The sequence below is a fragment of the Synchiropus splendidus genome, chromosome 10 (assembly GCF_027744825.2).
Source record: "Synchiropus splendidus isolate RoL2022-P1 chromosome 10, RoL_Sspl_1.0, whole genome shotgun sequence".
Taxonomy (NCBI): Eukaryota; Metazoa; Chordata; class Actinopteri; order Syngnathiformes; family Callionymidae; genus Synchiropus; species Synchiropus splendidus.
Window position 1 is genome coordinate 4,328,222 of NC_071343.1, and position 17,122 is coordinate 4,345,343.

Sequence of the window (17,122 nt, forward strand, 5' to 3'; positions counted from 1 at the left end):
AAATCGCAACAAAAATTCTATAATCTGACGAATTTGTCTACAGGAAATCGGACTTCATAGGGTGCCGAATAAAAATGAACATTGGAACTGTATAACAAACAGATCATATGCATAAATGCTCCCTTTACGTTCAAAACTGTACCTGTACTTTCGAAATGTTTCCTACCATCACTGATCACATGCTTCCACGTTTTGTCTTTTTTTTAATGTTGGTGCTGTTCACCAATATATCCACCAGGGGGAGCAGCCCAGCGTCCAAAACAAGTATTGATACCATATCTCTTGCACAAAAGAGGAAAACAGAGTTAGCGTAGTAGGAGGCGGAGGTCGTAAATACATCGCGACTGGAGGACGGAGTGTTTCCGTTGTAGGTACCAAATGTGTTCACTTACCAAATGTGTCCTACCTGCTGCGGAGTGATGATCTTTTTTTAACGTTTTAATGAGCCATTCAGCTAATGTGGAAGTGGTAGGACTGATTTGTTTGGGGTGAAAACTCCTTCATAGCAAATGAATAAAAATATATCTGGATGTGTTTAAGTGCCTACTGTGGAGGCAATTGTGATTTGTTGTGCGATATTAAAGAAAAACAAAGCTCTGTACATGTCAGCCAATCACAACGCGTTGTTCCGCAAACGCAGAGAAGAACGGACATAAACTTCGCAAACGATTCCAAGACAAACATCGCATTTTGTGCAAATAAATGCTACGTATGTGGTAGAAATCGCCTTGAAATCCTTTATTTCAATTTCCTCTGGCTCATTGAAAAATTTAAAAAAGAGAAAAAAAGTCATCACTCCGCGGCAGGTAGAACACATTTGGTGCCTACAGCGCCATTGTTATGTCATCTTGGTGTCTCAGTTGAGCTATGTATCGGGTAGTAATGGCAACACTGCCCCCCATGGTTAGTGGTGGTACTGCTCCGTTTGGTCCCTATCTTTAACCTTTGTGGAAACATGCAGAAATACGGACAAACTGAATGAAGAGCATGAACAGAAGACTCCATTTGGATCCACATCCATATGTAACATTGAGCATAAATGTGCCTTTAAACTCAATAACTGAACATTGTGACTATTAAAATGCGATGAAATTGTGAAAATGTAATTTAAAGGGAACATATTTTGAGGATTTTTTTTTTTTCTGGGCTTCTCTGCTACAGCAACCAGCCTGTGTTCCTCTCTCCAACAGCAGCACGCATCTGAGCGCGTGCGCGTGCCTGACAGGACAGGCGTCCGTGTCCCAGATCACAACCTTAATGGACTCTTGTCCGATTCTCTCCATACCTCCATTTATAATCTTCCTGACAGACAGAAGGGCTTTTCAAAAAGCCATTAAAAAGCCAAACTACATGGTGACAGTCTGTCACCTTTGACCCTGAGCTGGGGGGTTGTATTGACTTCTCCGCTGTCAATATTTGACCGAGGGACCCAGAGGACGCGCTTGATTGGTCCGAAGTGCTTCCGTGGCTCTGATCCATACGGGACTCCTCCCACCACTGGCGCCCACAGGTGCGGCGGCACATGCCAGGACGCCGCCCCCCCCCCCCTTGAGATAGTCGATGTCAACCACGTTACCTCACGCAGCAGCAGGCTTTAACTCCATTACAATGACACTCATTATCCGCCTTCTGATATGCATTAAAATTAAGCCAAAGATTTCTGAAAAAAATCAATCCCGCATTGATCCTGTTGTTATCTGAACCGTGCCTTCAAACCAGTCATTTCTCTCCCCAATTACAGGACTCATCTTCTTTTACAAGCAGTTACAGCACGTCGCGTATAAAGGTCAGCGGCCGCCTGCTGCTTCGGTCGCAGCTCCAGGGCTGCAGGCGGAGAATGCGCCGTGCTCGGCATCACCTCTGGGCTGCGCCGGTGGAAGAGAACAGTCTGTATTCAGTCGCCCATAAAAGCACCAGGGCACACTCACCGTTTTAAAGTGTTCATTTTTCCATTTGTATTCAGACTGAAGAGCTCTATTTGTAGATCACCTCCATTTGTCGTCATGAGAGTTGGAAGCAGCAGAAAAGAAACAGAGGACACAGCAGCATGAAGCTATCTGGTGAATCTCAGGGTGGATTGACAGATAGAGGAGGACAGATGGACGCATGAGGAAGAATTCGGGTGACAAGGAATAGTTGTTTTTTTTTTTTTTTAAGTCTAGTCCAGACCTGGGCAAAGTGTGCCCATGTGCAGGCCAGATGCCGGAGCCCCAGTATTTGTCCGGGTCCTCGTGAGTTCAATTCAAATCATGGAAATATCGGTGACACTTTACGTTCAAATATTCAATACCACTTGGAAATTAAATAAAAAAATTATGAAAAATACATACAATTAAAAAAAAAAATAGTGTCACTGTATCTTCACTTTTGTCTCACCAGACTGTCTCTGCCGGCAAAATAACCCAAATATGAATTTATGGATTTCAATGACGGGACACATGATTCCATTCTGGGGGCGTTCAGCTTTACCACGTGAATCTACAGACTCAGTTGAGAGACCGCTACAACTCTCACTGTTGCTTGTGTTTACTGTGTGTGTTGTGCGGGCGAGCTCCTGTTTACTACTGCCACCTGCTGTCCTGTTGAGCTCAGTGCCATCACTGATATCCCAAGTGCCATATATATATATTTCCACTTCTGTACTTTGGTGATACCATTTTCTTCCCCCGAAAAAAAGACAAAAAAAAACATTGACACAGATCCAGCTGGCTTTTCCATGAGCAATGGAGAGAATAGCACATTGATGGAGAGGCTGTTCATTTCAACAGTGACCTTATACTTTTAAAAAGACCCAATAATGTGACATGTTTTGCACTGTATAGATAATAATGTGACCCATACAGCCGCATATTCAAGAGCACACGCCTTCCCGTCTCCTTCAGAACCAGCAAGTGAACCGTCTATCTGGAGCGAATCGGAGCGTTTTTACGCTGAGCGTTCCTACAGCGGAAGACAGAAAGGTTGCCACAGACCTGAGCCTCTCTTGGAGACCACCTTTTGAGTCTTGGACAGCGCGATGTACAGCAGGATCAGCAGAGGGATGGGAGGTCTCATCTTCCCCCTGTCCGTACAGCCTGCGAGAGAGGAGAGGAAAAGGAGTGAGGAGACAGATAACAGCGCAGAACAATCACTCACTGCTGGGACACCAGATCAAGCGCTCTCGTGTCACCAGTGACAAGAGTAAGTGTCAGTGTGAAAGAGTGATCTGGAACAGGCCAAACACTGCACTTTGGAACAAAGACCTGCTGCTCAGCCCGACTCGCAGCGACACACTCGGGGACTGGCATCAACACGCCATTTCCCCCCGAGGGCCTTCCTTCTCTCCTGTGGCTGTAACTGAGGCGGCTGAGACGAACACATCACAGGAAACCATTTGGCTGACGGATCAATAAAGACATAATTGCATGTTTAAGAAACACCTTTTTTAATTGCCACTCTCATTAAAGGGAGGGGGGGGGGGGAAGCCACCCACATCTGGGATCCACTCACATTTCACAGTAATTGACGGAGGTGACCATCCTCAACACCTCGCCAGTAAATGACATTATCTCGCGTGTTGTAATAACTGTCTAATGGACACAGGAGCTCCTGCCTCAGTCACAGTGCATGTTGCCAGCAAGTCAAATGTTGAAGTCAAATGTTTGAGGAGAATTGATGGCGAATCCATTTTGGAGCGACATATTGAAAATATGAGAACAACTGAAGAGCGTGAAATGAAAGTTGGAATGAAATATAGAGCGAATGAGGGCTCAAAGAAAGGTGCCTGGTGGAGACGTAGTGCTGTGTCGGACCGGCCGTTCGTCCACAGGTAACCAGCATTTTCAGACACTTCGAGGCCCAGAGCAGATGGACTCGCAAGCACTGGCCGATGCATTTACCACCCAACAACATCTCAGTCTTAAGGCGTCGAATATTGACTTTTAGGGGCCACGGTTTTGACCCACAGTGCGCCCCTGCTGGTACTGTCAGTGCAGCCATGAAAGATGCTAGTAACACAGCTCTCGATCGTCATTTAGCTTTCTGAGTCTGAGTCGCAAAAATCATACATTCTTTCGTGACCAACAACATTTGCAAACAGAGAGTAACAACCTGCTCTTGGGCAGATTAGGGGCATGCGCTCGGGCAGTGATGGTGCCGTTTTTTTTGTTTTTTGATTGGTGAGAAGGTGTCCTCTTGAGTGGTTGGAATGCTGTGTGAGCACTTTGAGCCTTTGTGGAACTACCGTAAAATCTGGGCTGCAGAGCACACAGGAATATTAGCCGCACCCACTGAATATCAGAAGGAAAAAAGGTCTTGTTCACACATGAGCCGCGGGTGCAGAGGTGCTGTCTGCACCGTAGAAAGGTCAGTGGTGCACTGGGTGTAAAAATGCATGAGGAGCACTTCTAAACTAGTTTGGAAAACGGGCTCCAGCATGGAGACTGACTCATGAAACAAACTGGGCAACGTTCTGAACCTGAATCATCAACTGCTCACATCTGTTATTGACATTAAAGCACTCAAAATGCGCAGTTTTCGCCCACGTGTTCCGACACCACAGCTGGTCTCAGCTGCAGTTTCTGGTCTCTGGTCATGAAGGAGATCGGCTCTGTGGGTGGAGCTGCCAACACGTGGGCGAAAACAGCGCATTTTAAGGTCAATAAAACGCTTGTGACTTCATTGGTTTGTTGTCAGCATGAGGCTGTTTAGCCTGTAAATATCCACATATTAGCCGCGTCACTGTATGAGCCGCAGGGAGAAACAAGTAGCGGCTTATAATCGGGTTATTACGGTAGTTGCCATCTCTGGTTCTAGGGTCTAACACAGAGAAAACGCTTAACAGGTTCAACAGAGAAACACAATATTTGAAGCAAACTTCTATTTTGCCAAACAAGAATTGGACAGAAAAACAAAACTTTTCAGCCGCCTCTCCACCACTAATGAGTTTTTTTTTTATTTCCACGAGCCCAAGACGTTGTCAGACACTAGCAGTGTTTATGTTTTGTGTTTCATGTGCGTGAAACTTTTCTGTCTTCAGCTTGCTATTAGCGCGACACCTGAAGTTGCACCATATTTGTGCTGTGGAAAACGTCGGACTCGAAAAGGAGCGTTTTTCCTGTGGACAAGCCTGTGTTGAAGAGGAAAAAAAAAAAAAGAGAGACAAGACCCCGGGGACCACACCGCTGTTTCGCCTCTCTAAAGGGGTCACGCAGCAGGCAGCGAATGAACCCAATGAAACGGCAGAATCCTGGCATTTGGAAAGAGAACGCACCCGTGCAGCGAGCCCAGGCGCAGGATGAACTCGGGAGTCTGCAGGTCACGTGCACTGCAGATTAGCATATCTAATGAAAGGCCCCTCTCTCTTTGAGTGTGTGTGTGCTGCGGCATCACCCGCTATGACAAGACCCTTTCTCTCCTCCTCGATCACTTTCGACACGGCCAGTCAATGACGGTCGGAATTTCCAATAGCAGCCCGGCGAATACCAGCGCTGACAGATTAGCTTGGCGTGCCTTAAAAGCCCTTTAAAGACGGGTGTCACTGAGGCAGGTTTCTTTAATGGGTGGTTTCACTTACAGCTGTGACTCTAAGGTCAAGCAGTCTTGACTTGACCTGAATCTAAATGCTAGCTTAACTCTCGCAAATCATCGGAATCAATCCTGTTTTTATCTCATTATTCCAGCGTGAAGAAGGGAACTGGACAAACCAGCCTGAACCCGGAGGCGACACCACACAGCAAAGCTGCCGATATCCCGACATTTTTCATGAAAAACTCACTAAAACTGAGGGAATTAAATTAAAGACTGGAACAAACAGGGGAGCTGTGAACGCCTCTTACACGTCGGAATCCCCATTAAAGCGTGAGCAAGAGCAAGTTGAGCGTGCAGGAGGTTCCACTTTTGTTCCCCTTGATTTTATCTGTGATGCTAATGAGGCTGATTGGATGCAGGTGCGCTGGTGTCTGACTCCCATCAGGTGTGCGAACACTCTCAGCGTGAGACAATGAGATCAACAACTCTGGATTTGTAGGTGCTGCGCTCTGTTTTCAACACTGTTTTTTTTCAAAAGGCACGCTGTTCTGAGCGGTCGACGGCAGATTTCCAGCCGTTTTCTTCCATGTTGCCGAGGTCGGGTTGCTGGGGCAGCAGCCTCGGCAAAGAACCCTGACTCCCCTCTCACGGAGAGTGGAATACTGAGTTCAAGCTGCACGTTTTCTGATTTCCGTACAGGTTTCAAAAAGTGCACCTTTTTTGCCGCCCACAAGGATCCGCAAAAACAATGTAGTACATATGCCAAGACTATTGGGGGCGCTGTAACACGAACAGATTCCCATCAAAGAAGAAGTCCACACCACACACATGCGTAAAAGCAAGCGCAATGTAAAGAAACCTTAGAAAAACGCCAAGACAAACATCGTAGTTTTTCCATCATCAACATGCCTCGCACTTGGGATCAGTACTGAATTTAATTTTGAGCCAACTGCACGTATTCGATGCCCAGCAAGCCGTGTGACATGACTCAGCCATTCGAGTTTGACCCATGTGACCTAAAGCCTGTGACCTCATTTGAGCGTAGAGTTTTAGGCTCAGCTTCTTCCTCATCTGGAACAGACCTCACATTTCAATCCCTGCCTCACTCGTGAACCCAACTTCTTGTGGAAGAGGACGCAACATTCAGAGGAGCTGATCCTCATTCTAGTTGTTGATGAAGCCCACATCACCTCATCATCTGCAAAAAAAAAAAAAAAACACAAGCCTCTCCACACCGGCTGCGCCAGGTCATTCTGGGCTCCGCTTGAGCAGACCACCACTCCTTCTCCATCACAGCTGGAAGTCAACCAGGAGACGACGTCACATATTTAATAACACAATATTTTTCCACAGCCAAGACAAACACAACTTCCAAACAACAAAGTTTGAACTGAAAGAAAGAAAAAAATGGCACCACTTGAGGTTGGACAATTGTTCCTGTCACAGTCTGATCCGGAGAAAAACGCCAGTGACACTTACTGGAGTCACGGTCAAGTCACACATTCACACACCCGGTGGGTGCCAGCGATGACATCACCCGCCCGAAATCCTCCAACACAGAAAAGCATTGTGCGCCTCTCAAACCCCAACTTATCCGCCGCCTCCACTAATTCCCTCTTTCTTGCCACAGAGAAGTCGTAACAGCTCCACAAAGGGCCGAAATAAAAGAGTCTGAACTCTGTGTCGCTGATGGACAGACGGGGGTAAGACATCAGAAAACAACCAATTACGCCTGATATTATTGATGCCGCTGGACACTTTCAGTTTCACTGTTTTAAGTGGAATAATAGGAGAAAACCGCTTGGGAGCCGCAGTGTTGTGGCCAAGACCAGAGCAGAGACCGAAAACAAAAGGAGTTTATTAGTCAGAGAGACACATTCATTTATTTCTTCCAGCAAAAGAAACAGTGGTCTTTTTTTTTTCCAAAATAAATGAAGAAATTATTGGAACAAATGAGTAGCTTGTTCAGTGCGTCTCCGGTCTCGACTCCAACGCGAGCCAGTCACTTAGGTCAGACTGTAATTGGAGGAATTTATCTTTACTCAAAGCTGCTGCGATGTTTGTTTGAATTTCCAGTGTGATAATCATGTCTTTTTTAGGGATGAACTCTCACATAATCAAACACTTCAAAATGGAGGGGAAAAGGGAAGCGCCTAACATGACACGATTGGACGCGGTGAGTGTTGCGATACTGTGTTTTTTTTCATGTTTCTGACGGAAAAATGCAGAAAGAAACGTCAAATTGACTGTTGTCCTTTGACCACGGCGTCCAAGACGGCTGGAGGACTAAAAACCAGCGTCTTCAATAAATGTCAAAACCTTCCCCTCTGCTTCCTATCTCTCCGTCGCTCGATTGGCTGTTCCACGTTATTTTTAAAAACACCAATGGAAACCCAGCCAGTGGTTCCCAACGTGGGCCCCACTGAAGGGCGCGACTTTAAAAAGGAGACAGAAAACAATCCAAACATATGCAGGACAGAACAAACAACTCCCAAGAGAGGACAACACCAGTGTTGCCAACTGTCGGAATGAAACGTGTGAATGAATTAGCCGCCTCATATCGGAGTTTTATGTACGACATTTTGTCCCCTATTAGAGAGCTATTGGGAGACCTGAGTGTGTGTGGCAGGGGGTCCTCCACAGGCAGGGACCCGGTAGCTGTGCTTCAATTATTCATGGAAATTTGTGAAATCTAAATAGCACAATGACAAATGTTTATGGAAGTAAGGGTTTCTCAAATATCCCTAAGAGGTTTTTACACTTCCATTATGCATTTTTTCAGACATTACAGAAGCTGTCTGAGGGTGTGAATGAGCAAGTATCCAGTTGTTGCTATCCAAGTGCTTCTCCTGGAAACCAGGAGAGACTTTTTCACAGTGAAAGTTGAATGTCGCCTCTGAAATATTACTGACATAACAGTCAAAATGTATGGCAAAACCTATAGAAACGTTGCTTTCACTTTGCCAGGTCTTCATCTTGTCTTTGTTTCCTGTGGTGGTTTTCATTTGTCACGTTTCATTTTGTGGTTGACGCCAGGTGCGGAGCCTTTTATAGAGATTATGGTGGGACAAATAAAAAAAGACAAAAAATGGGCTAACTTTGGTCATGCTCTCAAAAATATTTGCTATTGATCCACAGGGTTTCCGCTCCATGTAAAGCTGCCATGCCTTCAGAAGAATGATCTGGAATCTCAAGTGTATCAGTGGAAACATCAAAACAAGCTCACACTCATAACGCCTCATGGAAGTGGACATGACTTTGGTGGTTTTTCCGCATGTTTTTAGAGGAAAATTGAGGGCGGAGTCTGCCATGGTTCCAAAGGGAATAAAAATGTGGCGGTCGGACGCCCTGATCCTTATCACTTCCTGTGTACTTCTGGTTGTGAGCTTCAGCTAAAAACTACTAGAAACCCAATGACGTTATGAAACAAAAATCATCTCACTGAAATAAATGAATTTGGGTGACGAAACATTGTGAATCATAATGTGGCGCAGCAGTCAGAGCACGGTGCTTATAACCTCACTGTCAAGGTTTGGAGTCAGAGCTCTGTAAGCTGAGTGTTGTGTCATTTATTTTGGTCTGTCACTGCCTATTTCCAGGCTCAAATAATGCAAAACAAAAAGAAGTTATAACAGCCTTGACATTTTATTCTCTAATAAACCGACGTCTGCAGGATCCAATTTTTATCTTGCCAGAGAACCATGGTTTTTTGCTTTATTAAACTTGGTTGAGTTGCCTGTGGAATAATTACCACATTCCAGCGTGGCATCATGTGTGACAACACATACACAGCCAGGTCCTGTGCCAAAGAGGAACCTGTGCTCTGCTCTCACTGAGGCGTCCCAGGTCAACCAGGAGCGTACCTGCTCTCCCTGTAACCTCGCGGTCCTTCCAGCTGGAGGAGCCAGGGAATGAAAAGCCGACCACCTGGCCAGACCTGATGGGGCTCTTCCCCACCAGAATGAGTCTTCTCAAGTGTTCACCTCGCCCCGGAGAGCCTCCTCTGATGCAGCTGTTTGTTCATGTGATCTGTTCCTCATGACCCACATCTGAGAAGAGCTGCAGCTGAAACGTTGAGCTTTTCCTTCTGGCTTTTTCTGCGCCATGAAACGCACTCTACACTGGAATGTTCACCAATCTCTCACGCTCAAACTACAACAGTACGTTCCCCATGAACCATGAAGGCTGCCGACATTCACCTCGATCTGCCGACAGCCAGACGGATCCGCGAGCCTGTGGTCGCTTCTCTCCAAACCCTCCGCTGTCCACTCAAAGTGAGACGCACTCCGTCCTCGGTGATGTGACATCTTGTCACTGCAGTGAGCAGAGTTCTCCTTGCAGGCATCAGAAGCAGGTGTGCGAGAGTGTGGTATCCTCGCGGCAGCGATGCATGAAGCATGAACACGTTATCGCACACAGAAGCACATGTACCGTCTGCCCACCGCCTCTTACCGGGAAATGGGGGTCACGGCCCAGCACCGCCGCCTTGACTCGCCCCGATGAATGCAATGTTCGGCGCCAGCCCACATTGTTACGGGGGAAAAATAAAAATCCCAGGTGGCGTCAGACACAAGATTTAATAAACGCAGCTTTCTGGAGAACAATACAGGGACTAGATCAAGTGGGTGGTGAAGAGGCTGCACATTTGAGAAGGAGCTTCAAACCACACTGGTGATGATCGGAACCTGAGACATCATCATGACTGGGCGATTAACGTTGTAAAAACAAACTGACAAAAAAAAAAAAACTGTTACTGTTTGTAATTACATTCTAAGTGTGATATTACCACTCATTTGAATTTTACATCCCAAGGGAGACTCGACAAACAGAATCATTAATTCCTCATTATGAAGCTATGGACCCGCCCACTGAAGTGCAGAGGTTGAATAGATGGTTTTGATACACAGTGGTGCCTCGGTTCTCGACCACAATCCGTTACAGACGGCCGTTCGAGAAGCGGTTTGTTCGAAATCTGGATCGATTTTTCCCATTACAATGAATGGAAAAAGAAGTAATGCGTTCCAAGCCTTAAAATAGTCTTTTGTAGGAGTGAATGTAGAGTGTCTGCTGCAGGTGGCTGTTCCTCTATGTGTGTGGCCGCTGCATGTGGGAGGGGTTGCCGAGTGAGTGAGGTCTCTCCAGAAGTGAAGAGGTGCCCGGTGCGTGTCCAGCTCTGAATGTGCGCTTCTGTGCAGTTTGGCTGTGACAAAGTCATAAACCAAGTCACGCTCTGTCCCAGACTGGCCTCATCCCTGTCCCAGCTCCAGCCCACAACAGGACATCAAACCCTGGAGTGAGCGCTCCAGCACCTCCCCTGTGACACTCTACCACGGTCCAGTGTGGAGACAGGAAAGGTTTTACACCTCAATATGAGGAAAAAACAGTCAGTAAATGTAGCTAACGGGACACGTCATACACAATAACAAAGCGCCTCGTGGGTCAGCTGGTCAGTCCGTGCACATTATGTTTTTTCCGGCTTTTTTCGGGGGCGTTCGAGTTCTGGATTTTCTTTCAAAATCAGAAGCAAAACAATCTTGAAATTTTTGTTCGAACTCCGATTTGTTCGAATTCCGAGGTACCACTGTATTTGAGTTAAATTTAAAAAAAGATGAAAAAAAGGAATCAAGTCGGCCAAGAAAATGGCATTAGTTGGCCCCTATTTTTAAAGTTAAATTTGCTATTTTAATTTTCTTTTTTTGCCTCCAGTTGTGTGGACCTGCACCTGTTTAGAGAGTCCAACCATGAATGAGTGAGGAGGCAGTGAGAAGAGAGCCATGAATGACTTGCTGAGAGACGCAATAATAAATATCTGCTCATTCCAAAATATTTGCCAGAACTTCCTCATGCTGTTTTTTTAAAAACACAATTAACTTGAAAAGTCAAAAACCACTGCATTTACTGAATCCTCCATCAAACGCTTCCTGCCTCGTGAAGTGAGGAGTGATGTCAATAAACGTGTTCATGGAACCCAGTCCTTTGATGTAAAACAGAGCTTCTTGTAAACTAGATAAGGAAAAATAACTTGATGAATACAAATAACTTGAATTATATTTTGATATAAAGCTACTACAGACATAAAGTGGATCTTTAATTTTACATGTCGAGGCACAGCTGCTGAGCATTATTATTCTATTTGATATTAATTGTGCTATCTCGATCTTTCTACTTCAATAAACATGAATCATAATCATTTGCCTCATAATGTAAATATCTAATGAAACACATGTGTTTCCTTAACTTGAGAAATTACCAAAAGGCAAAGCCACTACTTAATGCATTTGATATAAATAAAAAAAAAAAAGAATAAACAAAATAAAAATCAAAACCTCCTGCAACCCTCTGGCTTGGATGGACATTTTCCACTCTCCACACAAAAATATACATTAAAAGTGTTAATTGACACGTGATTCTTGGACACTGCTTCGTGTGTATTTTCATATGTGCATAAAAATATTTTTTTCTCTGCTCAGACGCTCAGGTCAATACATACATTGTGCCACAATACTCATTTAAATTTGAATAATTCATCACAACACTCCAACGTACAAACAAACACACGGCTTCTAAACTGCACTGAATGAGAAAAGACGCCTCCATATACAACTGATTTACTCAAAACAGCAATACAATATGACAAAAAGTGCCTCATCATGGACGTAACTGCAAAAGATGAACCGCCGATATATAATTCTCTTCCGTCACTGCACGCTGCGATTACATAACGTCAGTCTCTGTAACACCAGCGGCTACACGCCTCCTGAAAATCACACGACAAGCGCGGCTGTGCTTTTGATCAATATTTCATCAGTAATAAATGCTGAATATAAAATTCAGCAGGTGGAAAAACCTCCAGCTGCAGAGCTATCGTAACCCAAGCGTCATGTGACGGGGATATATATACTAGGTGCTATAAGCTCACCATCCTCCATGCCTCGGAAACCTGCATTATTTATACGGTCATATAGCCAGCCACTGTATGGAGTAACCTTTGAAGCTGCTCTGCCAGAGACACATAAATTTACATTAAGTGTTGCAGCATTTAAAGACTGGCAGGACACTGAAGTGAAAGTTAGCAAGTCTGCAGTTAAAATAAAAGAATTGTGTGTTTCGCGTTTCAGGGGTTTTAAACATGCAAACAGGAATGTGGAGAAGATGAAGGAGGGATAAGAGAAGGAGAGTCATGAGACGCTGAGCGCTGCTGTCAGATTCAAGAACATATCTCCTGTAAATGCCAAGATGCTGCGAATATCACGGCCGATCAGGCCGATCTGCCAGCTGTGCCACTGATGTGTAAATCCTGGTCTGCGTCACAGACAGCTCACCTGAATATTTCATCTTTTCGGCTTCGATTTCAGAAGAGACACTGCGCCGTGAGATGCGCGGCGTATTTACAGCCACCAGATTAATGTTCCCATCATTTAGCAGACCACAGATGGAAATGACAACAAATAAAAGGGTCAAGTTTTAAGCGTTTGGGGAGATATTCAGCTGTTGCAGTGCATTATGGAACTTGCCATAGAAGTGAGCAAAACCAGAGAGACATTTTTATCTCAGTTATGCAGCAGCGAGTGCGTTGGTGTCTGTGCAAGACAGAGAACAGTAAAGTGAAAATGAAAACTTTTCTATCTCAAAAGAATCAGATCTCTGTGTTGATTTATGAAAATATACATTTTCAGATATCCGCAGATTCTCATGCCATCGCGGGCGCCATATGTTTCCGGGGAAATAGAGTCCTCATGGTGGCCTAGTGGTTAGCACGCTCACCTTGCAGCAAGAAGGTTGCGGGTTCAATACCAGGGTCGGGCATGTTCTCCCTGTGTGCGCGTGGGTTTCCTCCCACACACATTCTCACTTGGTCAGTTGGACTCTCCAAATTTGCCCCTTTGTCTGTGTGTGTGTGCCCTGTGATGGACGGGGTGTATTCCCGCCTCTCGCCCAATGCGGTGGTTGCCGATGTATCTATGTAAGTGAAATCTTTGCTTATGTGAAATGGTCGACAAGTCATGGAAGAGCACTGTTTTTGATGGTACGTGGACATTGGGATGCCAGGTCCAAAATCCAAGCTAAAAACAGTTTTGCTCGCAGATAAACATAACCTTGGTGGAGGTGAGAAGTATGTTTTTTATCCTCTAACTAGATAGATCTTATTTAAAATGTGTGTATTTTCCCCCGTGCAGTTTCCATGATGAATAGCTGCTGAAATGAATCGGCCACAGGAAGCGTGTCGGCAACACATTCAACAGCCCTCGTCTGAGACCAATAAAAGAGCCGCTATTCATTTAATCCATTTGACTGCCTTTGACCACGGTCGGCCCCGGCCAGTCTCCCGAGACCAGCCTTAGGTGGGCCAAGTTAACAAGCAAGGTGCGCCCAGCGCCGCGGTCCCGCCATCCACCCCTCTTCCTGAGTGAGATTAATCACCGCGCTGGTCCGAGCCGACCCGCCGGAAAACAGCGCTACGCAGACTGCGAGCGTGACGCCCACATCGAAGCCGCGTGCGTGCGTGTGCGTGTGATTAATTAAACCAGCTGCGAGGGCCGCGGCATCCTCTTCACTTGACCGCTCTCCAGCAAAAGTTGTCGGGAGTCGGGTCACAGCGAAGCGCTTCTCCTCCAGCGGTGGCTGATTGCTTTCAGCCGCGTCCCCCGGGCCCAGGTCTATTGTCAGCCGTCCAAGGATGAGTGGCTGCGCAGACACCCTCATGGTCACAGTCGCTGCCCCCTTTGATGGAGAGCGGGGCCCAACACTTTCCTCACCTATTTGGTGTACACACCCCGCTGGGGCCACAAGTGACACAGATTACACTCACACACACTGTTACACTCTTCATTGCAGTTCACAACTTGGAACTTTGGAGACTTTCAACACCAGGCTAAACAGCTGTGTCACGCCTTCAACTGTGGGCACTTGACCGATTCATTGCCGCGCAATTGTGCAAAATAAAGAGATTTATTTTTCATGTTGTGGAACTCATCTAGTAGAAAAAAATATCCATTTTAATTCATGAATAACATGAAGCATGTGAGCACAATCTACAGCAGGAACGTACCACAACTAACACCTTTTCAAATCAGGACCACGGACAGCGCCAAAGCCAGCTCATTGAACGCAGTGTTTTTCAGCCGGGGAGAAGCGAGAGTGTCAGGTGCGCCCTGGAAAATGACCTGGAGATAGAGGTGGATGATACGATGACATTACATCATCAACAATTAGAACGTGTTGACGATCTACCACATGAATTTGCTCACTTTCTTTCTCTTCACGCTCCTCAAACGCTCCTCTTCCCGCACACTCACTGCAAACAGTCGGTTAAATGCGCAACTTTGACTTGTTTTTAAGCCTGACATGTCTCTAACTTGACCACACACCTTCACGACAGAATGATGGCGTGCTCTGTGTCGATCCCTCGACGCCAAAGACTATCTGCACCGCAGAGTTAACACAGCTAACGGCTAACGTGACGTCTCACTCACTCAAAACATTATTGACAATCGTAGACTGTCAAAGTTTGCTTTGTGGATTAAAAGTTGGCTAAAAACAAAATGCAGAACCAAATAAATGCAGTCCAAAACGTGAAAAGAGAAAGAACAATTTTTGTCATGGAGTTAAAGAATTCCCCAAACTGCAATAATATCTTGCAAAACAGTTATTTAAAATAAATAAATAAATAAATTACATTTTCAATACATTTTCTGCGATTTGTTCCTGGAAATAACATGCTTAAATCGCATGTCAATAGCTATCATTTTTCACAAATTTTGTTGCACTTTGGCCGAGTTTCCTCTGGTGGTGTGACTTGGTTTTTTTTTCTATGAACCAAGTGTGCTGTGGCTTGAAAAGGGTAGAAAAACACTGCTTTAGTATAAGGCAGATTACAGAAAATAAACACCTAAAAGAGTCATGAACAAGAAGCGCTGAGCTGCTCCATGATCTCAGTGTTTCACTCCAGACTCTGCTCCAGTAGAATTCTAGGATTCAGGATTCATTCACACGATAGTGACAAACAGTTCAGAGTCAAAAAGGAAGCGCTCTCTCGCTCAGCTGTGAGTGCAAACTGAGCACAGACCTACAGAACATGCTCATTAAAGGCGCAATATCCAAGTGCAAAAGCTGGATCAATAAGATTGTGGGTTGTAAATATATTGATTCACATGTCCTCCTTCTGAAAATGCTAAATAGCATGGGGAGATAATGCAACGTGCCAACTAGGTCTCCCGATGAACCACGCTTCCATAGCACATCCACAGACATTGTGTTGTTTTGCGCAACCATTTGCCACCAAACACCTCCCCCCCTCAAACATTGCCAGCACTCCTCCGATAAAGATGCACAAAGCTCACGAACATACCAGCCGACACATTCACACCTCCATCTGAGCGCGGTGTTCCTGACATATATGTACGGCGACAGGGAAAACGGAGGCTCTATGAACAGTGAGATGTGCGTCCTGTTGATTGGCCTCTTTTCCAGGGGTGTCCGACTCAATCACCCGAGTTTGACTCCAGGTCACAGGAGTGGAATTCTCAGAGGCGCGCACCTGAGCACCTTGTTAACTCAAACATAAAGTCACTCTCCCTCAGTATTTCTGTGATCAGCAGACCAGGCCGTCCGGTTGTTGCTGCGTCGCAGATCATTGTTCAGCAGAATGATGCACCAGGGCCACGTGTTTGAGCTCCAGTGGGCCTTATTTGGCCCCCGGGCCTTGCCTTCCACATGGGGCTGGTCAGTTATTTGAATTTTTCACAGGATTGCGTTGGACTATTCAATGTGATAATCATCACAAAACGATTCTCTCACTCTGTCCAGACGCACCCAAGCACCAGGCCTCGTCCTCGTGAAAGCTACTGTGGAAGGCACAGTGAGCCTCTACACAGAGGGAGCACCTCCGCACGAGGCTCTGCTGTTCTGCAAAAGAGCTCCAGCCTCTGTTTACATGGCGTGGGGGGCGCTAACATTAGCCACCGTTAGCTCCCGACTTGGGCGTCTGCACAACAGCGGCATGGTTTTCAGCGTCAGAACCTCCGAGGAGCAGACTCTCATCCAGCCTTCTGACTCACAACAGCAGTGCTAGCTGCTTGTTGGAGATGTTCTGAAAAGCAATGGTTATGTGGACGTGGATAAATGCATAACAACAATCGCTCGCGCTCAACCTGAGACAGGGGTGATAAAACCAAGCGCTCCTTGTCATTCATCACGCTGCAGAGACGCAGGATATGGAAGTTTTATAATCAAAGGAGTGACTTCTTCTCTCATGATCTCATGAAAAATGACTAAAAAAAAAAGCTGGGGATGTGAAGCCTCAGAACCACAGACGCTCAGCTCAAAACATTGCCTCCTGTCTCTACAGCCAGAACGTACAGATTGGTGTTTCTAGAGAGAAACCTTTAACCTACACGATGAAGGCTGAATGGAACTGTTAAATTAGTCTTTATATTTTACGCTTTATTGTAGTTCATTGCTCAATAAAGTTTGCAGTTCCGCACTCCTCGATGGTTGAATTTTCATTGTTATGACTCCTAACAATTCATCAAAACCAGGCACCATCGCTGGCGTGTGTTTGAGTGATATCTGCACGCAGCCAAGCGGGTGGTTAAATCCACCCTGGAAAAGTGAC

General features: G+C 45.7%; 1 protein-coding gene across 4 annotated transcripts in view; it reads right to left on the reverse strand.

Moving 5' to 3' along the window:
• il1rapl1a (interleukin 1 receptor accessory protein-like 1a) overlaps positions 1 to 17,122 on the reverse strand; it is a 196,137-nt gene that overhangs the window by 161,911 nt on the left and 17,104 nt on the right. For all 4 annotated transcript variants that reach the window (XM_053877231.1, XM_053877229.1, XM_053877230.1 and 1 more), the window contains exon 2: positions 2,973 to 3,074. In XM_053877231.1, the coding sequence (XP_053733206.1) occupies positions 2,973 to 3,054 (82 nt within the window). In that variant the 5' untranslated portion in view covers positions 3,055 to 3,074. The remainder of the gene's footprint in view (positions 1 to 2,972; positions 3,075 to 17,122) is intronic.